The sequence below is a fragment of the Lampris incognitus genome, chromosome 6 (genome assembly GCF_029633865.1).
Source record: "Lampris incognitus isolate fLamInc1 chromosome 6, fLamInc1.hap2, whole genome shotgun sequence".
NCBI lineage: Eukaryota > Metazoa > Chordata > Actinopteri > Lampriformes > Lampridae > Lampris > Lampris incognitus.
In genome coordinates, this window is record NC_079216.1 from 59,240,507 (window position 1) to 59,263,205 (window position 22,699).

The window sequence follows — 22,699 nt, forward strand, 5'->3', positions numbered from 1 at the left end:
GCGTCTGTCACCAGACATGTTGGAAATAATCAGAAATCAAGTTTAGATTATTTCTCTGCACCGGAGAGCGCTAGCGTGTTTCTAGGACAGAGCAGTGAACTTCGCGAAGGAAATGACGCCACCAACACACGTCATAAATAGTGACATGACGCGCACGATGACGCGCAAATTACGCGCGATCATTTTGACCGCTCATGATCGTTTTAGTTAGATCTTATAACTTGTTTGTGCAATTGATCCAAAACTCATTTTAATACAAATATATCCAATTTTAGGAGCATTCGGAGAGCGGCAGGGCTGTATCTCTTTTTTTTTCCTCACAAAGTTATAAACTTTGAAAATCCAAAACGGGCAAAATGACTGCCTTGGTCGTTCTAGTCCTGTTCCAGGGAACAGCGTTTCCCTTGTTTTGCCATGGATGGCGCATTATGTACTGTAACGTGCATGGATAAGCGGACACGCTGGTCGCTGACTGGCGGGTCTGACCCTTTAGTCTAGCGGTTAGCGATGTCTCCTGCGGTGTGGGCGATACAGGTTCGCTTTCCTGCCGCGGCAGTTCCTGTGGTTGCGTTGTCCCCCAAATTCGCTACAGTACTGTTAAAACATGGTATTGTGGTGGACACGTATTGGGGACAGAATTCAACCCAGGAACTAAGGGTTAAGTCATGGTTGCCCTGGCAGGTTAACGCAGGGTTAAGTTATGGTTGTCCAGCCAGTTTTCTGGTTATTCTTGCCACCTCCGCTCAGTCGAGCTGTGTGGTTGTCTCTCTGATTTACCGTGGATTAAAGAAAGTTGCCTACACGGCTAAAGTGTGAACCTACGGTCTTCTCCGTTCCTTCGGCTCTACACTGGTGACCCCGACGTCGGTTTTCGGATACGTTTTCTGAAACCACACACATTATGGCTACGAACGCCGTTGCAATTAAACTGCCGGAGTTTTGGGAGTCTTCCGCGGCTACATGGTTCGCGCAGGCTGAGGCACAGTTCGCGCTCAGAGACATAACAGCAGACGAGACCAGGTACTACTACGTAGTGGCAGCGCTGGGGGGCGCTACGGCTTCCAGGATAAGCGGTTTCATAACCAACCCACCGGCCGATGGTAAATACGCCGCACTTAAACATCTCCTCCTTGAAACTTTTGAACTGTCAACAACGGAGAGAGCACGTCGCCTCTTCGCAATTCAGGGCTTGGGAGATGGCAAACCATCGGAGCTAATGAGCAGGATGTTAAACCTACTGGGTCAAGAAAAGCCATGTTTCCTGTTCATGGAGCTGTTTCTGCGCAACATGCCGCCCCACGTCCAGACTGTGCTCGCTAACTCCACCATCACTGATCCCCGTGAGCTGGCAAAGGAGGCTGACCGATTCTTCGTCGCTACACAACGTTCCTCCCATGCCGGGGTGCTGGCTCCTACCTTCACTGGCCCCCCGCCGACATCGCGGGCGTGGCCCGACGGTGGCGCCACAGCATCAGACCGCTACAAGCCCTCTGGACTCTGTATGTACCACGCTCGATTTGGTGCGAAAGCTAAACGGTGCCGTTCCCCCTGCAACAACCGGCCGACGGGAAACGAGAGGGCCAACACTCAGTAGTGGCCATGAGTGTTGGCGATACGAGCAGGCTACTCTTCATCCTCGACACCATCTCCGGTCGGCGATTTCTTTGTGACACGGGCGCACAGAGAAGCGTGCTCCCTGCTACTGACGTCGACATCATGGGCGGGGAGCGGGGCCCCCAGTTGGCGACGGCTGACGGCAGCCCTATCCACACCTATGGCGTGCGGTCTGTAGAACTGTGTTTTGGTGGACAACGTTTCACGTGGGAGTTCGTCATGGCCAATGTAACGCTTCCCCTCCTCGGAGCTGATTTTTTGTGCGCTTACGGTTTGCTAGTGGACATTCAGAACAGCCGTCTGGTCGATGCCTTAACCTTCTCCTCCTTCGCATGTACGCGGAGGGAAGCGGCCTATGCAGGTCTAGCCAACTCTCTCTCAGAGGCAGACAAGTTCAACCGCCTCCTCGCTGAGTTCCCTGACCTCACCCAGCCTACCTTCTCGGCACCCACCGCTAAGCATGGGGTGGAGCATCACAATGCTACGAAGGGGCCCCCGGTCTACGCCAGAGCCAGGCGTCTCGACCCCGCCAAACTCGCCATTGCCAAGTCTGAGTTCGAGCACCTGGAACGCATGGGGATCATCCGCCGCTCTGACAGCCCGTGGGCGTCCCCACTCCACATCGTCGCTAAGCCTGATGGAGGTTGGCGCCCATGCGGGGACTACCGCCGACTAAATGACGCCACCACGCCCGACCGCTATCCTGTCCCGCATATCCAGGACTTTTCTGCAAACCTGTCTGGCAAATGCGTCTTCTCAAAAGTCGACCTGGTCCGTGGTTATCATCAAGTTCCCGTGCACCCCTCCGACATCCCCAAGAAAGCGGTGACTACCCCATTCGGCCTATTTGAATTCCTACGAATGCCATTTGGACTCAAAAACGCGGCCCAGTCCTTTCAGCGGCTGATGGATTCAGTGCTCCGTGGCCTTCCTTTCATCTTCGTCTATTTGGACGACATACTCATCGCCAGCGCCTCCAAGGAAGAACACCTGTCCCATCTTCATGCCCTCTTCACATGCCTCAGCCAGCATGGGCTGATTGTCAACCCGGCGAAGTGCCGGTTCGGGCTGACAGCCATTGATTTCCTCGGGCACCGCATCACTGGGGACGGGGCAGTCCCCCTGCCCTCAAAGGTGGAAGCGGTGGCGGCCTTTCCGCGCCCCCAAACAGCTCGTGCGCTCAGGGAGTTCATCGGGATGGTGACATTCTACCACCGCTTCATTCCCCGAGCCGCCTTTATCATCCGGCCACTGTACGAGGCGCTGAAAGGCATGTCCCCCAACCAGGCGGTCGACTGGACAGCAGAGCGGGACCGTGCGTTCACCGAGACTAAAGCTGCGCTCTCCCAGGCTACCCTACTAGCGCATCCTTCACCTACAGCGCCTATTTCCATAACCACGGATGCATCGGACTATGCTGTTGGTGCGGTTCACGAACAGTGGGTGGGGGGGGCTTGGCAGCCTTTGGCCTTTTTCAGTCGCCAGCTTACACCCCGAGAGTGCAAGTATAGTACTTTTGACAGGGAACTCCTCGGTCTCTGGCTCGCCGTCTGGCATTTCCGTTTCCTGCTAGAGGGCCGCGAGTTTACTGCGTACGTGGACCACAAGCCCCTCACGTTTGCCATGTCCAAGACGGCCGAGCCATGGTCCGCTCGCCAGCAGCGACAACTCTCCTACATTTCGGAATTCTCTACCGACATCCAGCACGTCGCTGGTAAGTCTAACCAGGTAGCTGACTGCCTCTCTAGGGCAGTGATTGGAGCGGTCCACCTAGGCCTGGACTATGCACAGATGGCTGCTGACCAGGCCACGGACCCGAGCATCCTCCGTCTCCGGGCCTCCGACACGGGGCTCCGCCTGCAGGACGTTCCTTTCAGCGACACAGGTGTCACCCTCCTGTGTGACGTCTCCACAGGACAGCCCAGGCCCATCGTCCCGCACAGCTGGAGACGCCCCGTATTTGAAGCTGTGCACGGCCTCTCTCATCCAGGCGGTAAGCCATCCGTGCGCCTGACCTCTGCTAAGTTTGTGTGGGAGGGACTTAAGAGAGACGTGAAAGCGTGGGCCGACTCGTGTGTTGCCTGTCAACGGGCTAAGATACACCGCCACATTAAGGCGCCCCTGGAACGCTTCGCAGTGCCGGAGAGACGATTTGACCATGTCCACGTCGACCTGGTTGGTCCCCTACCCCCCTCCCATGGGTTCACCTACCTCTTCACTGTGGTGGACAGGACTACGCGCTGGCCTGAAGCTGTTCCCCTGGCATCCACGACGTCTGCTGATGTGGCCCGGGCTTTTATTGGGTCGTGGGTCTCACGTTTCGGTACGCCTTCCGACCTTTCATCTGACCGCGGGCCACAGTTTACCTCAGAGCTATGGAGTGCTGTGGGTGAGGCTCTGGGCGTCAAGTCATCGCACTACTGCCTACCACCCTCAGGCGAACGGCCTATGTGAGCGCTTCCACCGGTCCATGAAGGCTGCGCTTCGGGCTACTCTCAAGGACTGCAACTGGGTCGACAAGCTCCCATGGGTCATGCTGGGCCTGCGGACCGCCCCGAAGGAAGACCTACAAGCCTCCTCTGCGGAGCTGGTGTACGGCACGCCGCTGCGAGTCCCAGGCGATTTCATGCCCAATGCAACGCGTCCCTGGTCAGCTGTGGACCAACGAGCCTCCTTGCTGGACGGGGTCAGAGCTTTCACACCCATCCCTACCGCCCAACACGGCGCTCCGGTGTCCCAGGTGCCCCCAGGTCTGCAGTCAGCGGACTACGTGTTCATCCGTCACGACGCACACCGCCCCCCTCTGCAACCCCCTTATGACGGCCCCTTCCGCGTCCTGGAACGGGGAACTAAGCACCTGGTGGTGGATTTTGGGGGCACGGCCGAGCATGTTTCAGTGGACCGAGTTAAACCCGCACACCTGGACTTGACGCAGCCGTTGGAGTTAGCCCAACCTCCTCGTCGCGGTCGTCCCCCGGCTCCGCCTCCTCCCCCCGTGGAGGCCCCAGCTGCCTCTTCTGCTCCTCAGGCCGACCTCCACAGGCCCGCGTCAATGCCTCCCAGAGACACTCCGGCCCCTGTTATCCGGAGCCGCCGCGGACGGCCTGTCGTCCCCCCGCGCCTGCCTGACTTCAATTACTAGGGCGAATTCTGGGGGGGCTCATGTGGTGGACACGTATTGGGGACAGAATTCAACCCAGGAACTAAGGGTTAAGTCATTGTTGCCCTGGCAGGTTAACGCAGGGTTAAGTTATGGTTGTCCAGCCAGTTTTCTGGTTATTCTTGCCACCTCCGCTCAGTCGAGCTGTGGTTTGGTTGTCTCTCTGATTTACCGTGGATTAAAGAAAGTTGCCTACACGGCTAAAGTGTGAACCTACGGTCTTCTCCGTTCCTTCGGCTCTACAGTATACTATTTACACTGCTTCTCACCAGGGTGTGTCAGGAAAAAAAAATCACTGGATTTAACGAAAAAGAGAATTAACCGAGGAGCCATGTCCCTGGCGCACAATCTGTGAATGTGAAAACATCCTAGTTTGGTGGTGGGCTTAACAGAATAAGAAAATATGTAATTCAGATATATTCACACAAAAAAGTAAAGATACAGATAACAAGACTACCTAGTTGTTATTCGCATAAGTTTGTCACATCCTTCTTGATAAGAGATTTAATCATACCGGCTAATTAACTTCTGATAAATTATTTTATAAATAGTTAATGAATCAGAGTAAGCCATCTGTTAACGCTTAGCTTTTGCTGGTTCACATCAGCAACCAATCACATTTTTGACAATAGGTATTCTCTGATTGCCAAGCATAGTGAAATTGAAAAGCTCTTGACTTGCTCAATGATGTTGTGACATCTTGTCCTGGAGGGGCCTGGAGGTCAGTAACTATAGTTACTGGACAACAAAGATTTTGCTTCCTGAATACTTTGGTGTATTCTATGTATTTTGGGCTGCTGATCATGAAAATCGCCTTAAAAATTTCCCAAACAGTTACACACCACACACCTGATTCTAGTCAAACAATAGTCTTGTTCCAACCAAGCAGTTACACAACTGAATCTATTAGTCAACCAATAGTATTCGCTAAGGACCTTGATTTATGGACTTGGGTGTGTGGCTGCTTGGTTGGAGCGGAGACCTGCTCCCGCGCTGACCCTTTCTGGATCATGTTGCACATCCCTGGAGGCTATAAAAGCTCCTCACATTTACGGATGCTGTTTGGATGCATGTTGATGCACATGTGAATAAGTTAACTGATGTAAGTCACATTTTGGTGGCCTTACGCGTAAGAAATGGGAAGCAATTGTACAGAAAACAGCTTGTGTTCTATTATAACAGGTGTCTGAAACTGAGATTTGACCAGAAATGTAAAGCGCTGTGAGTGGCTGTTGAAGCTAGAAAGCACTATACAAAATGCAACTTGATTGATTGATTGATTGATTGATTGATTAATTGGTCGATTTATTGGTTGGTTGGTTGGTTGGTTGGTTGGTTGATTGATAAGCAAGTTTTCACATTCACAGATTGTCTGCCAGTGATGTCAATGGCAGACACAGCTTCAGCGATTTCAGATACACACAGAGGACTTCTCTGTATTACGGCTGCTAATGGAGTGTTATCCCTGCAGCATATATAGAGAGATCATGTAGAAAACAGGATCGTCTCTCTTTAAGACCAGACGAGGTAACAAGAATGAAAATACGTTTTTCCTTTCATGGGAACAGCTGTGTTAAGACACAAGGCATGTAGTACCAATTTTAGCTAGTAGCTGAATATGTAAATAGTGTAGCGAACTATACGGGCACAATTCACCATTACTGGTAGACACGGGCCCTTTAAGAAATGGTTCCCGGGTGGAAAGGGCGGAGCGAGGAGTAGGGGTTGGGGCAATGCCATCGTGTTGTTGATGATGATTTTGTACGGAAGAATAAATTATACACGCGTTCGTGTAGTCAAAGAGAGAAATTGTCGGTGGGAAATGAAGTCTCGATTTACGGCAGGAAGGAAGTGTGTCAACCATTGCGGAACCAAAATAGAAAGAGAAGCGCGCGTTTGTTTTCCCCGGTAGCTACGGTAGCTAGCCTCAGTAGCGGAAATGGCGGACAGTGGACGAACTGAAGTGACAGTGGAAATTCTCCCCGACAAGTGAAGAAGAGCCCTATGACGGAGGAGGCAGAGGGAGACTGATAAGAAGTAAAACAAGCGTGAACCTGTCGTGATTGAGCGAGCTCCGACGTTGTACTGAACTCTGTTTACCCGTCGAGATCTGTTCCCCCCTAGCCGGACATAAGCGTTGGCATGGAAACAGGTTGAGGTAAGGTTAAGGTTAATCAAGCTTCCCGGTGTTGCGTGGCTGGGGGGAAACGACACCCGGGACTTAAGAGGGTTCCGAGCCCACATTCAGTTGGCGCTCTTTCTAATGTAAACTGCTGTAACCGGTTATTTTCTTGCCCGGTGCGGGATTCGATACGAGGTGTACTGCACCACAAGGCGACATCACTAACCGCTCGGCTTAGCTAGGGACTAACGATCTGCACACTTCCGGATCCCACCGCTGCCACCAATGTAACCGGTTATTTTCTTGCACCACAAGGCGAGCGGTTAGTGATGTCGCCTTGTGGTGCAGTACATTCGTATCGAATCCCGCACCGGGCGAGAAAATAGCTCCGTTACACTTGCCTACTTACTCTTACTCTGCCTTTATCATAACGCTGAGATCGGGGTTTCTAGTTCAAATTGGGGTTCTTACGGTTGTTTCTCGCTTTGGACAGTAGCCAGGCCACCAATAAACGGAAAGTGATCCGGGTGTCTTTGCGCTGCGGTGCAACAAAAAAAAAACTACTTGGAAACGCTAGGGAGACGATCTTGAAAAGTTGTCTACAGCCACTTTAAATCTACTGCCCCGCTGTCATTTGTAAATTCCTCCCCACTCTTAAGATGCCCCAAAATATGCCCATACAGAAATACTTTATTCCAAAACTTTTTGTTTGACAATCGACAACAGTCCACCATGCCCCCTCCTTTTTTTGCGTTACATTTGTGCTTGCGTTTCCTTGGGTTTAGCAAGGCTCTCAACTACCTATTGACTGAGGTTTGAAGGAAATGGTTCAAATATCACGAGTGGCATCATTTTCAACATCCGGCACTCTGACTCAAGAAAAATGGGCCCTTTTGTGCTAACCTTATAAACAGATTTAATGTTTGTGACTAAATCACGTATGTTCTCTATCGAAGGCAAGTAGATGGCACTACATGTACCCAAAATGCCTTGCTACAAACGTATTGTAATGTGCATGGATAAGAAGACACGCAGGCCGCTGGCTGGCGAGTCTGATCCTTTAGTCGAGCGGTTAGCGATGTCTCCCGCGGTGCGGGCGATACTGGTTCGCCTCCCGGCAGCGGCAATTCCTGTGGTTGAGTTGTCCCACTAATTCGTTACAGTAATATCAATTGAATTAAGGATAAGTAAATTTATTGAATGCATTTTTAATGAATTTCATTGCTTAGTTCAATAAATACAAGTAAATACATACAAGTTAATGTTGTGTATGTAGTTTCAACGCATGTATAATAAATGTAATTTCTCAAATATACACACATGTAAATTAATTGGTTTGGTTGTAGTGACCTGAAATACATAGTAGATGTACTAAAGCTGTGGTGACAAACATAAAATGTCCTGTTTCTTTTGGTCATTGTAAGCATGTCTAGGTATTTGATTACAGTGTATAATAATGAAACTTCATTTTGGTGAGCCTCACAAGCTAGATGAATCACGCAGATTTTGTCACTGCAAGTTTTGTCTGGCTCACAAGGTTATTATTTTGGATCATGTAGGCAAACAACAAATGGGGGGTTATAACTAATGCAGCCAACACAAAAACAACACAGGAATCTTACAAACAACTGGCCCAGGCAACAGAATTCACAATATTGAATTGAAATTGTATATTTCATTGTTGCATTCAAACTATATTTTCGATTTGATTAAAGGTTGAGATTGATGACAAATTCAAGAATCAAACATGTGGACTATGTGGCGACTTCAATGGAGTTCAGAGTTATGATGAATTTATCCAAAATGGTAAACACTTCATACATCTAGAAAACAATAATACAAACTTTTATATTGATAGATGCTAAATTGATATTCTCACTTGCTATAAACTAATTTCCTATATCATCAGGGGATGAGATAATCATTGAAGACTACAGGGATAGTTGGAAAGTCAGTGACCAAAATAATGACTGTCAGGAGGACCCTCTGATAAGCCAGCAGTGTAAAAATCAGGTATGTTTGCACAAATGTCTCTGTAACTGCTTAACAATGCATGTACTCTACAATAAATAAATGCAATATTTAAATACTCACTTCCACCCACAGACAGACCTTTGCAAGCAGCTTCTGTCAGGACCTGCCTTCCACAGCTGTAAAGACCTGATTGATACTGACTCCTTTATTAAAGCCTGTGAGAAGGATCTGTGCAGCTGCAAAAGTAACAGTACATCATGCCTGTGTCCAACCATGTCTGAATACTCCCGTCAGTGCGCTCATGCGGGTGGGAGTCCACAGAGCTGGAAGACTGCGCAATTTTGTGGTAGGATCACATAATGAAATTTGCTGTTTAACAGTAGGTATGTTTACAGACTGCTCTTCTTAAATTCAAACACTTGTTTATCTTGAGCAGCCAAAACCTGCCCTTTCAACATGGAGTACAGGGAATGCAGCACACCCTGTACTGACACCTGCAGCAACACCGAGAGAAGCCAGCTGTGTGAAGAGCATTGCACAGATGGCTGTTTTTGTCCATCTGGTAAAAAAAAAAATATCTTAAATTCAGCATTGAATTGACATTCATGTGTGCAACAACAGAACACGTTTTCTTTGAGATTTCAAAACTGTTCTGCAAATGCTGATGCATTGGGCTATTTTACGTTGTATACATTGTTTATTGTGAGGTCCAGACTAAACACTTTATAATGCATCTTCCAAGGAACTGTCTTTGATGACATCACACAGAGTGGGTGCATTCCTGTTCACCAGTGCTCCTGCCTTCACAACAGGAAGTCGTACAAACCTGGGGAGTCATTCTCACGGGCATGTCATAAATGGTAACAATTAATTTACTTATCTAGGTATCGTATATTGTCAAACTGTTAATAACTGAGGTGGCCTGGGCAGAGAGTGACCAAACTGCATTGTCAGTACTTGTACCAAGGGTCAGTGGAGCTGTGAAAACATAGACTGCCCGGCTACCTGCTCAGTATTAGGTGGCTCTCATTTCTCAACCTACGATGACAAAACATACAGCTTCCATGGAGAATGCACCTATGTCCTTTCCAAGGTAAGGGATTCAAAAAGCCTGTTTTCTTTATTAAGGAACCTCAGTAATGAAATACAGCAAATACATCATCAGTTGGTAATTGTAAGAATTTTTAGAAAGGGTATTGCCATATTACCATAATGAGCCAAAGTGTCAAGCTTCAAACGAGATAGGTATCTCTGTGTCAAACCCTGTTTTCATTTTCAGGAAGTCAATGGGACTTTCACAGTTTTAGGTGACCTGATCAAATGTGGGAAAACGGATAAGGAGTCTTGCCTGCATGCTGTTACGCTTGTGTTGCCAAGACACCCGGTAAATTAAATTAGGGCACTCTTTGAAAAGAAAAAGAAATATTTGTAATGTTTTCAGTTTAATAAAAAAAATTTAAGAAGTCAGATAAACGAATGTTAATAGTCATGTTGACGTTTTTCAAAATTGCAGGTAATCGTAGTTGAGGCCAGGGGAAATGTCCTTTACGATAAAATGGTTTCCCAGTTGCCACTTTTCCGGGGTGAGGATGGCTTCATCTTCCATGCATCATTTGTCCTTTCGTAAAATTTCAAACACAGTCTATGTTATTCAACCATTACTCACTTGTGAGAATGTGTCATAATAACGACTGGTTTATGTGCAGGTGTTTAAATATCTGTTTGCATTTTACAGATCACGTGACGATCTTCAAACCTTCAACATTCTACATTGTCGTCCATACGACATATGGACTTCAGCTCAAGATACAACTGATACCCATAATGCAGCTCTTCATCACAGCTAGACCTTCATTAAAAGGAAGGCTCCATGGTACGAGTTCTTTAAATGACAACTGGTTGATGCTGTTACATTTGAGTAGTGTTTCTGATGTTTGATGCTTACGTTCTCATGCCAGGCCTTTGTGGGAACTATAATGACATGGAAGCTGATGACTTCAGAACAATTAATGGATTGATCGATGGCACCGCTGTGACATTTGCAAACACGTGGAAGACCAAATCAAGCTGCCTTGATAAAACCAATGTGTTTGGGAACCCCTGTAGCCTGAGTGTGGAGAAAGGTGGACAACTGAACTTTGTTCATGGATAAATAGTGAAGCAAAGATTTCAGGTACATTTTTTTTACTGATTCTTTTTAACACCCTATCACATTACACTCTTTTCTGTTTACTTTTTTTTTTATAGAGAAATATGCAAAGCATTGGTGTTCGCAGTTGTCTGATCCTAAGGGTGTTTTCTCCCCATGCCATTCTGAGACAAGCCCAGATTTCTATGAAGCTGTAAGAAATAACTTCTTTTGTTTCTACACATATTATGAAATTACATCAAAATGTATTATTTATTTTTCCCTTTTTCTGTGCCTACATGTCCGTGCATGTGAATGATTGTGTGTGCATGTGTTAGCTTGCATTTGTGATTGTTTTTGCGACACACGTTTTGTTAAGTGACTTACTAACTTCACTTTGTCTTGCGGTTACTCTTCTCCCCAGTCCTGCATCCATGACACCTGTGTTTTTGACAAAAGTGAAGAGTACATGTGCGCTGCAGTAGCCTCCTATTTTCATGCATGCACTGCTGCAGGTGTCTCATTGAAAGGATGGAGAGACAATATTTGCAGTAAGCTCTACCGCAATGACATGTTTGGCTTCAAAGGACTAATTCATGTATATATGTATGTGTATGTATGTAAAAGCTAACTAAGGCAAATAACTTTCTTTCTTTTTTTTTACCAGAGGGATACAAAACCACCTGCCCTGGTAACTTGGTGTATGGCTACAGTATGACTAGTTGCGGTCGCACGTGTCGCTCTCTTAGTCTGCCTGACTTAACATGCAAGGCTGAATTTACCCCAGTTGACGGTTGTGGCTGTGCTGAAGGAACTTATTTAAATGAGAAGGAGCAGTGTGTGCCAGCCTCAAAGTGCCCCTGCTATGAAGAGGACCTGATAGTCCATCCTGGACAGAACACCAGGCTCCATGGAAGAACTTGGTAAGGATCTCACTTGTAACATGGGGGAAAAAACTGTATACTATGCATATGTTGAGTCAACAATCATCTCAGTTAAGCTTTACAGTAAAGCTTTTCACTCATTTACCAGAAATAATAAAGACAACCTAATTATTTATTTATCTCTGCATTCTAGCCACTGCAGAAATGGAAGATTAAGCTGCATTGGAAAGCCAGAACATGAATGTGGGTACAGAGCATTAGGTTTACGGTATTATTCAATCACATCAAAGTGTGGTATGCACCATGCAATGTCTACACCCTACTGTTTTTATTAACATCACTATTATTATCCTCAGCATGCTCTGCTCCAATGGTTTACTTCAACTGCTCAAGTGCACATTTTGATGCCAAGGGCTCTGATTGCCAAAGAACCTGCCAGACGCTGGACACAGAGTGTGTAAGTTTAAATACTGTGGGATTTTTCAAAGTTTGTGTGCGCAATACACACAGAATGGCTTCAGGGTTAGATCCTAATGCAGTACTACCCAATACCAAGTCCATGACTGTTGTGTTTCACAGATACGTGCACAGTGTATCTCAGGTTGCAGATGTCCTGCTGGCTTGCTGTCAGACGGTAAGGGAAACTGCATCAAGGAGGAGCTCTGTCCTTGTTCATACAATGGAGTCTCCCATCAGCCTGGAAAGACCATCAAAGTGGACTGCAATACATGGTAAGTGATCTTTGCATACTCTAATTTAGTTGGGCTTCATGTTATATGCTGTTAAAACATTCTCCATTGTGAAAACGCACCTTTGGCCGTTCACATGTTGCGTCTAAGACAGCGTGGAAAACGCCAGCCGTGCCACGTACATTCTTTTATCCAAGGTGCTTGGGAGGTTGCGCTATTGTCGCGCCTGCCATTACTAAGCAACCAAAAGTTGCGGTGACGTAAGTTATCACGACACAAAATGTGACAGTTTGTTCAAATTAGGGCGCCCGGGTAGCACAACGGTCTATTCCATTGCCTACCAACACGGGATCGCCGGGTCGAATCCCCGTGTTGCCTCCGGCTTGGTCGGGCGTCCCTACAGACACAATTGGTCGTGTCTGCGGGTGGAAAGTCGGATGTGGGTATGTGTCCTGGTCACTGCACTAGCGCCTCCTCTGGTCGGTCGGGGCGCCCCCAGATCGGCAGAGAGGGGGTGGAGCAGCGAACGAGACGGCTCAAAAAGAGCGGGGTAATTGGCCAGATACAAATTGGGGAGAAAAAGGGGGGCAATTGGGAAAGAAGAAAAAAAAAGTTGGTCCAAATTACCAGCGGTCTGCGGCAGTCTGTTGATTTGGCCATTTCATGCGGGAAAATGGCGGTAATTTAGCACTAAGCCTCACCGACTTAACTAAATTAACGAAGAAAAAAAAGTCCAAACGAAGATAACTATTTACAAGCACCGTAAATTCCTCACAGTCGCTTTACTGCTAGATTTGTCCTTGGACGGAAAGGGTGAAGCAAGTCCTGTGGCGCTGATTGGTTAATTCTTGTCACATGACCTGCGGTGCCACTCGCTGCATTGGAAAACGTTGCGATATTTAGGTGCGCCACAGACGTGCCTGAACAAAAACAAGCACGTCGCTCCAGTGAATTGATAAGATTGAAATTTAATGTAGACTATAATTTCTGCCAATTCTGCAAGACAGGCATAGAAACAACGGATCATTTATTTTTCCACTGTAACATTATTTATACGTTTTGGTATGAAGTCGAGCATTGGTGCTTTACTGCCATTTCTACTACTAAGTGTCAAATTTGGAATGTTTGTGGAGGATAGAAATATAGAGTTCGTGTTGAATAATGTAATTATTTCGGCAAAATATTTCATACACAAGTGTAAATATTGCAAAACGCATCCCTGTTTAGCAGCCTTTAAAAATGAATTAGTAACTTTGTCCAAGTCTCTAAAATGTATGAAAAACAGAAATGGCCAAAAAATATTCTTTGCATTTGAACCATTTAATGTGATTTAACCCCCGGAATATTGTGTTGTCCTATTTTATTTTATTTTATCTCTTTTTATTTTTCCTTTTCTGTTTCCTTGTTTTGTTCTCATTGTCTTTGACATGTTTGATGTACTGTTCTTAGCCTACTCTGTTGTGTTAGAGTATACTGGCTTTGTTTGATGTGTTTGTATATTTGAAGTATTGATTAAAAAAAATCTTAAAAAAGAAAACAAACAAGCGCGTCGCTTTCGGTTTCTCTCTTGAATATGTAAACTACTAATAAGACACATTAGCCGCTAGCTGACGGGCCTGACCCTTTAGTCGAGCGGTTAGTGATGTGGCCTTGTGGCAGTACACCCCGTATCGAATCCCGCACCGGGCAAGTAAATAACCGGTTACAAATATAATGAATTTGAGCACGCAAAAGATGCAACATGTGAACGGCCCCTTGTTCTCTCTTCGTCAACACAGCACTTGCACAGGAAGAAGGTGGAACTGTACCGTTCGTGAATGTGCTGGAACTTGCACTATATACGGAGAAGGACATTACATTACCTTTGATGACAAGAGGTTCTCTTTTGATGGTGATTGTGGATATTTCTTCACTCAGGTACAACTAGGGTTAGCTAATTTGAGTCATTTGTTCATGCTAATTAACTCTCGGGGGGGGAAATGACACAGCTGTCTTCCCTACAGGATTACTGTTGGAACAATACCAAGGGCAGCTTCAGGGTTCTCGCTGAGAAAATTCCATGTGGCGCTACAGAAAACACCTGCTCCACTGCTATCAAGCTCTTCTTAGGGGTACATAATACTAGCAAAGATGTAAAGGCAATACAGAGACGTTATTAGAGACAGTACAGAAACTGTAACTTTGATGGCTGTTTAAAAAAGCACAAACTGCTTTGTTTCCTTTAGAACCAAGAAATTGTTCTGGCAGAAGAAAACATCAAGGTCATCAAACAAACCAGTGGCGCAGATGTGCTGTATAAGGTCCACACTATAGGTATATATCTTGTTATTGAAGCTGAAAATGGTGTGATTCTCATCTGGGATAGGAAGACAACGCTGATGATCAAACTAAGCGCTGCATTCAAGGTGAGTTGGAAGGATTTAGAATGAACATTACAGGTACTGTCATTTTCCTGTCCAACCAAATGTTATGTTCATCCAGGGAAAAGTCTGCGGGCTGTGTGGAAACTACGATGGAAATGCCAAGAATGATTTCACTGCCCGGAACAAAGAAGTAGTGGTTGAAGCCACTGAGTTTGGACACAGCTGGAGAGTGTCACCCAGTTGCCCTGATCATTATTCTTCGAAAAACCCCTGCAGTGTATACTCCCATAGACAAGCATGGGCACTAAAACATTGCAGCATTATCAACAGTAAAGTATTCGCTGCATGCCGCTTACAGGTAATAAATACATTGATGAAATTACTAGACAACTCCATAAGCAGTATATTCGGTAACACTTTAGTATGGGGAATGTAGTCACCATTAATTAGGTGCTTATTAGCATGCAAATTAGCAACATATTGGCTATTAATTGGTCATTATTACGTACTCATTAATGCCTTATTCTGCATGGCCTTATTATACAACCAGTAAGCCATTAACTATGAGTTGTCCCTCTATAACCTCAGAAGTATTGCTTATTAGTAGTACCATCTCAATATGCTTTGCTTAGTATGGACTTTATAAGGTGGTAGTACCACAAGAAGAGTTATTCTCCCTTACTAACACTTAATGAATATGGTCTGTTCTTGCATAACAAAACACAAAACTGCAAGTGTTAATAGTGTTAAATTACTGTAAATTAAGTTTTTGTTACTTCGAATATGTTCCCCATACTAAAGTGACATCTTGATCATTACTAATTCACTAGTAATTAAGTTTTTTTATGTTCCCCATACTAAAGTGTTACCGTATATTCTCTATTATAGTGAATCATTACACTTTTAGAGTTACGTGCTGTAGGATATGTAGAATTAAATGATATATTTCTCTGGAAAAGGTGGAGCCTCGAAACTACTATGATGCCTGTGTGAGTGACACGTGTGCCTGCGATACTGGAGGGAACTGTGAGTGCTTCTGCTCTGCTGTAGCAGCCTATGCAGCTGCCTGTAGTAAGGCTGGAGCGTGTGTGAAATGGAGGACTCCCACAATCTGCCGTGAGTCTTTATTTTAATTAGGGTTGGGTATTGACAAGGACCTCACGATATGATATGTACCCCGATACATGGGCCACGATACGATTGTATAATGATACACTGCGATACATTACATATTGCGATACATTGCAATATTCTACATAATTTACTGATAGTTATTAATATTGCTTAAAATACAGCTTGTTGTGTACCACATGAGTAGTCAAGTATTTACATCACATTATATTTTGATAACTCAGTGGAAAAATTGAGTCAAAACTATTTAATGCAAAATTTCCATTCCAATTTATTAGAACAGTATTTGTATTGCACAGTGCACATTGTGTCACTGAACACACTGAACTGAAATGTAGATGCCATAAGATCATATGAAAATAAAGTGCATATTACGTATTCTCACTGTCACTGAACACATTGAACTGAAATCTGTTTAAAACATGAATAATTGTTTTTAATGTATCGATACAAGAGGCTGGAAAATCGATAAAGTATCGCGAAAAAAATATTGCAGTACTGAGCTGTATCAATTAATTTGCACAGCCCTAATTTTAAAGGGGAGGTTCACCTGAATGCCACTGTTTGCAACAAGTAAGTCGATAAGAAATCAGTCCTAGCTTGAAGACTACTGTACATAGTTTCCTGTCTGTTTCCACCTAGTCGTTTTGAAAAATGCAAATACGGAGACTTGAAAGCAATAGGGAAACGTGAGTGGGGCTTACACACTGTCATAAGCTCACTTGGTCAGTCTGATTCAGGGAAAATGAATTTCATGGAACTTTAGCCTGAGGGGTAAAAGCAAGCTAAATTTGGTCAGCAATTTTTCTTCACAAAAAGGAAGAAAAAAAGGATGTGATGTCATACTTTGGTAATAGCTGTCAGTCCATAGGATTTGCAGATACCGTTTGTTCACACATAATAAAACAGTGCCTTTTGTTTCATTTCACCCTGGTCCTGCAAGATATTTTTTATTTTATCATGAACCACAACATCTCTGTCATTCTATAATTGATGATTGATTAATCAAGTACACAAATAATCTCACATAACCTTGACACGTAAAATTGAGGGAAGGTTTACAGTTTACATGGCATGTGTGAATGGGGTTTAAATGTGTGGTTAGCAAGCTAAAGTAAGTCTGTAATGGTGTGACACAGTGCACAGCCTCTAAGGTATTTTATGATGACTGTAAAAACCAGGGCTGCGTTTAAGTCTTTGGCACAAGTCTCAAGTCAGGTCTCAAGCCACTATCATTGATAAGATCAATATAATTATCTATAATGGATAGACATTGAGGTGGCATGGTGGCACAGTGGTTAGCGTGGTCGCCTCACAGCAAGAAGGTCCTGGGTTCGAGCCCCGGGGTAGTCCAACTTCGGTGGGTCATCCTGGGTCGTCCTCTGTGCGGAGTTTGCATGTTCTACCCGTGTCTGCGTGGGTTTCCTCCGAGGGCTCTGGTTTCCTCCCACAGTCCAAAGACATGTAGGTCAGGTGAATCGGCCATACTAAATTGTCCTTAGGTATGGATGTGTGTGTGTGTGTGTGTGTGTGTGTGTGTGTGTGTGTGTGTGTGTGTGTGTGTGTGTGTGTGTGTGTGTGTGTGTGTGTGTGTGTGTGTGTGTGTGTGTGTGTGTGTGTGTGTCGGCCCTGTGGTGGCCCGGCAGCCTGTCCAGGGTGTCTCCCCGCCTGTCACCCAGTGACTGCTGGAATAGGCTCCAGCATCCCTGCGACCCTGAGAGCAGGATAAGAGGTTCAGATGATGGATGGATGGATAGACATTGTACTCAGGGTCCCTCTCTGTAGAAACCCCAACCAATCATACATTCGAGTCTTTCAGCTGTAATTATTCGATTTGTTTCTTTTTCCTTGAAAAAAAATTAATAAAAAAAAAATGATTTGGGGAGGGTAAATTCTGGGGTGGCTAAAGCCCGCCAAATCAGGTCTAGCACCACCTGTGGCTTTGACCCAGAAAAATACTTGAAGCTTAATACCTCAGACAACATTAAACCAAATAGGAAATGAAAACATTAGAGGTTCATCAATATGCCCTAACATGAGACGTAATGAGTATAATGTAGCTCATATGTTAAAGCGAAAAGGTAAAGCTTGGACCGCACTAGATATTAATGAACATCCATCCATCCATTCTCCAAACCGCTAGTCCTGCTCTCAGGGTCGCAGGGATGCTGGAGCCTATTCCAACAGTCATTTGGAGGGGGGGGATTAAAATGAAAGCATACCTAGATTCAAATTAATCTTTGATATTGTTTTTTTTAACATCTCTTTTCTACACAGCTCTATTTTGTGATTATTACAACCCAGAAGGGGGATGTGAATGGCACTATGAGCCTTGTGGAAAACCATGTAGAAAGACTTGCAGGAATCCCTCAGGGATATGCTCCAATGAGATTCCAGCACTAGAAGGTAAACTATGCCAGGGAACCTTGTATAATATTTATACAAATAATTATGTTTTTAAAATATTCTCTGACAAAGCTCTGAGTGTGAATTGAGCTGGAACTAAATGCTCCTAGGATGTTACCCAAGATGCCCTCCAGAACAACCTTATCTGGAAGAAACTGTCATGAAGTGTGTGCCAGAAGAGGAATGTGGTTGTTATAATGATGAAGGAAAACATTACAAGGAAGGAGAGAGCATGCCAGCTGAAGAAAACTGTCAGATGTGGTATGTCGATTATCAGTGTTAAAGTTGTGTGTGTGTGTGTGTGTGTGTGTTTGGGCATCTGAGTAGCGTATTCTGTTGCCTACCAATACAGGGATCGTCGGTTCGAATCCCCGCGTTACATCCGGCTTGGTCGGATGTAACGATGTACAGACACAATTGGCCATGTCTGCGGGAGGGGAGCCAGATGTGGGTATGTGTCCTGGTCGCTGCACTAGCGCCTCCTGTGGCTGGTCGGGGTGCCTGTTCAAGGGGGAGGGGGAACTGGGGGGAATAGCATGATCCTCCCACGCGCTACGTCCCCATGGTGAAACTCCTCACTGTCAGGGGAAAAGAAGCAACTGGCGACACCACATGTATCAGAGGAGACGTGGTAGTCTGCAGCCCACCCCGGATCGGCAGAGGGGGTGGAGCAGCGACCGGGACGGCTTAGAAGAATGGGGTAATTGGCTGGGTACAATTTGGGAGAAAAAGGGGGAACCCCCCCCCCCAAAAAAAATTCTGTGTGTGTGTGTGTGTGTGTGTGGAGGGGTCCAAAGGTTATTTATAGTAAAGTAAAATACGTTTTCTGCTCTCTTTTAAGTAAATGCTCATCAACAAAAGCCAAGTGCATCTACAGCGTACGTGGTGAGTAACATAGTTTATCGTAACTAGGATGTGCATTTGTCTTTACCAATTGACCGAGTGATTTTTTTTTCTATTCATTAAAATTCATTAGATGGATCCAAGTAAAATTTCAATGAAAAAGCCAAACCCTTAGCAAAGTCGTATTTTCTGTTTCAGAATGTACTTGTAAATACAAAGGACGGATATACCGACATGAAGCTACAATCTACCAAACACATGACGGGGATGGATATTGTATGACTGCTATTTGCAAAGAAAATGGAACCATTATAAGGATCACTGAACCTTGTCCCACAACAACAACTTCAACCCCAAGTTCAACACCATTTTCAACTACAACAGTGTTTGTTTTTACAACATCTGGTAAGAATGCGAAAATAAAGAGCACACATCAAACGATTTTATCCCATTATATTGCCTAGAACTTTTATAAACAATTAATTACAAAATGATTAAGCCTTTTCAGCAAATAAAAGATATTCACAGAAATGCAATGAGGTTACATTAGACTCCCTGTCATTTAAAAGGAATTGGCATGCTATTTTTGTTTCTCTCGCCCTTAAGTCAATTCAAGTCATGTACATTATGAGATAAGACTTAAAAAATCTTGTTTACTGACAGGAACTTCTACGGAGGAAAAGACAACACTGTCGACAGTTACATCCCCTCAAACAAAAACCGCCACTTCTACTACTGTTAATGTTACAAGTACTACAACTAGTATTACAACAACATCCACAGGTCCACCTGTCACAACAACTACAGAGAAATCCACCCCTTCAACAACCACAGAGAAAACTACACCCATTACAACAACCACTAAAGAGCCCGTTACAACCACACATACCACAGGGAAGCCAAGTACTACATCCACAAGTCCACCTGTCACAACAACAGAGAAGCCCAGCACTACATCCCCAAGTCCTCCTGTCACAACAACGTCAGTAACAGAGAAGCCCATGTCCACAACCACAGAAAAGTCCACAGCCATATCAACCACAATGATAACGACACCAACCACACTTTCTCCCTGCCCAGAGTCTTGTAAATGGTCAGACTGGATTAACAATGATTATCCTGATAAAAAAGGAGATTTTGAAACCCTAGATAAAATTAAAGAACCTGACTTGAGTACTTGCACCAAACCTTTAGAAATAGAGTGCAGAGCAGTCAAATACAGAGATCTATCGCTGGCTGACGTAGGCCAAACTAATGTTAAATGTGACCCTATGGTTGGACTGACTTGTTTCAACCGGGACCAAAGACTATTTCCGTGTTACGATTATGAAATACGAGTCAAATGTTGCATTTGCACAACCACTACAAGCACTGCAAAAACAACTACAGGAGAGCCCATTACAACTACACCGCCCACAGAAGAGCCAATCACAACGACAACAGCGATAATCTCAAGTGAATCTACAGAGAAGCCCAGTACTACAGTCACAAGTCCACCTGTCACAACAACTACAGAGAAATCCACCACTTCAACAACCACAGAGAAAACTACACCCATTACAACAACCACTAAAGAGCCCGTTACAACCACACATACCACAGGGAAGCCAAGTACTACATCCACAAGTCCACCTGCCACAACAACAGAGAAGCCCAGCACTACATCCCCAAGTCCTCCTGTCACAACAACGTCAGTAACAGAGAAGCCCATTTCCACAACCACAGAAAAGTCCACAGCCATATCAACCACAATGATAACGACACCAACCACACTTTCTCCCTGCCCAGAGTCTTGTAAATGGTCAGACTGGATTAACAATGATTATCCTGATAAAAAAGGAGATTTTGAAACCCTAGATAAAATTAAAGAACCTGACTTGAGTGCTTGCACCAAACCTTTAGAAATAGAGTGCAGAGCAGTCAAATACAGACATCTATCGCTGGCTGACGTAGGCCAAACTAATGTTAAATGTGACCCTATGGTTGGACTGACTTGTTTCAACCGAGACCAAAGACTATTTCCGTGTTACGATTATGAAATACGAGTCAAATGTTGCATTTGCACAACCACTACAAGCACTGCAAAAACAACTACAGGAGAGCCCATTACAACTACACCGCCCACAGAAGAGCCAATCACAACGACAACAGCGATAATCTCAAGTGAATCTACAGAGAAGCCCAGTACTACAGTCACAAGTCCACCTGTCACAACAACTACAGAGAAATCCACCACTTCAACAACCACAGAGAAAACTACACCCATTACAACAACCACTAAAGAGCCCGTTACAACCACACATACCACAGGGAAGCCAAGTACTACATCCACAAGTCCACCTGTCACAACAACAGAGAAGCCCAGCACTACATCCCCAAGTCCTCCTGTCACAACAACGTCAGTAACAGAGAAGCCCATTTCCACAACCACAGAAAAGTCCACAGCCATATCAACCACAATGATAACGACACCAACCACACTTTCTCCCTGCCCAGAGTCTTGTAAATGGTCAGACTGGATTAACAATGATTATCCTGATAAAAAAGGAGATTTTGAAACCCTAGATAAAATTAAAGAACCTGACTTGAGTGCTTGCACCAAACCTTTAGAAATAGAGTGCAGAGCAGTCAAATACAGACATCTATCGCTGGCTGACGTAGGCCAAACTAATGTTAAATGTGACCCTATGGTTGGACTGACTTGTTTCAACCGAGACCAAAGACTATTTCCGTGTTACGATTATGAAATACGAGTCAAATGTTGCATTTGCACAACCACTACAAGCACTGCAAAAACAACTACAGGAGAGCCCATTACAACTACACCGCCCACAGAAGAGCCAATCACAACGACAACAGCGATAATCTCAAGTGAATCTACAGAGAAGCCCAGTACTACAGTCACAAGTCCACCTGTCACAACAACTACAGAGAAATCCACCACTTCAACAACCACAGAGAAAACTACACCCATTACAACAACCACTAAAGAGCCCGTTACAACCACACATACCACAGGGAAGCCAAGTACTACATCCACAAGTCCACCTGTCACAACAACAGAGAAGCCCAGCACTACATCCCCAAGTCCTCCTGTCACAACAACGTCAGTAACAGAGAAGCCCATTTCCACAACCACAGAAAAGTCCACAGCCATATCAACCACAATGATAACGACACCAACCACACTTTCTCCCTGCCCAGAGTCTTGTAAATGGTCAGACTGGATTAACAATGATTATCCTGATAAAAAAGGAGATTTTGAAACCCTAGATAAAATTAAAGAACCTGACTTGAGTGCTTGCACCAAACCTTTAGAAATAGAGTGCAGAGCAGTCAAATACAGACATCTATCGCTGGCTGACGTAGGCCAAACTAATGTTAA

The 22,699-nt window shown here is 45.0% G+C and overlaps 1 protein-coding gene across 1 annotated transcript in view; it reads left to right on the top strand.

Moving 5' to 3' along the window:
• LOC130114604 (mucin-2) overlaps window positions 1-22,699 on the top strand; it is a 44,612-nt gene that overhangs the window by 3,365 nt on the left and 18,548 nt on the right. The window contains exons 4-30 of the mRNA XM_056282466.1: window positions 8,612-8,702; window positions 8,806-8,909; window positions 9,003-9,216; window positions 9,307-9,432; window positions 9,613-9,730; window positions 9,825-9,963; window positions 10,150-10,254; window positions 10,384-10,453; window positions 10,606-10,743; window positions 10,829-10,993; window positions 11,118-11,212; window positions 11,423-11,549; window positions 11,666-11,921; window positions 12,076-12,108; window positions 12,216-12,339; window positions 12,462-12,613; window positions 14,350-14,488; window positions 14,575-14,682; window positions 14,797-14,976; window positions 15,053-15,292; window positions 15,894-16,050; window positions 18,343-18,471; window positions 18,582-18,732; window positions 19,313-19,356; window positions 19,513-19,719; window positions 19,978-21,712; window positions 22,333-22,524. Coding sequence (XP_056138441.1) covers window positions 8,612-8,702; window positions 8,806-8,909; window positions 9,003-9,216; window positions 9,307-9,432; window positions 9,613-9,730; window positions 9,825-9,963; window positions 10,150-10,254; window positions 10,384-10,453; window positions 10,606-10,743; window positions 10,829-10,993; window positions 11,118-11,212; window positions 11,423-11,549; window positions 11,666-11,921; window positions 12,076-12,108; window positions 12,216-12,339; window positions 12,462-12,613; window positions 14,350-14,488; window positions 14,575-14,682; window positions 14,797-14,976; window positions 15,053-15,292; window positions 15,894-16,050; window positions 18,343-18,471; window positions 18,582-18,732; window positions 19,313-19,356; window positions 19,513-19,719; window positions 19,978-21,712; window positions 22,333-22,524 — 5,339 coding nt within the window. The remainder of the gene's footprint in view (window positions 1-8,611; window positions 8,703-8,805; window positions 8,910-9,002; window positions 9,217-9,306; window positions 9,433-9,612; window positions 9,731-9,824; window positions 9,964-10,149; window positions 10,255-10,383; window positions 10,454-10,605; window positions 10,744-10,828; window positions 10,994-11,117; window positions 11,213-11,422; window positions 11,550-11,665; window positions 11,922-12,075; window positions 12,109-12,215; window positions 12,340-12,461; window positions 12,614-14,349; window positions 14,489-14,574; window positions 14,683-14,796; window positions 14,977-15,052; window positions 15,293-15,893; window positions 16,051-18,342; window positions 18,472-18,581; window positions 18,733-19,312; window positions 19,357-19,512; window positions 19,720-19,977; window positions 21,713-22,332; window positions 22,525-22,699) is intronic.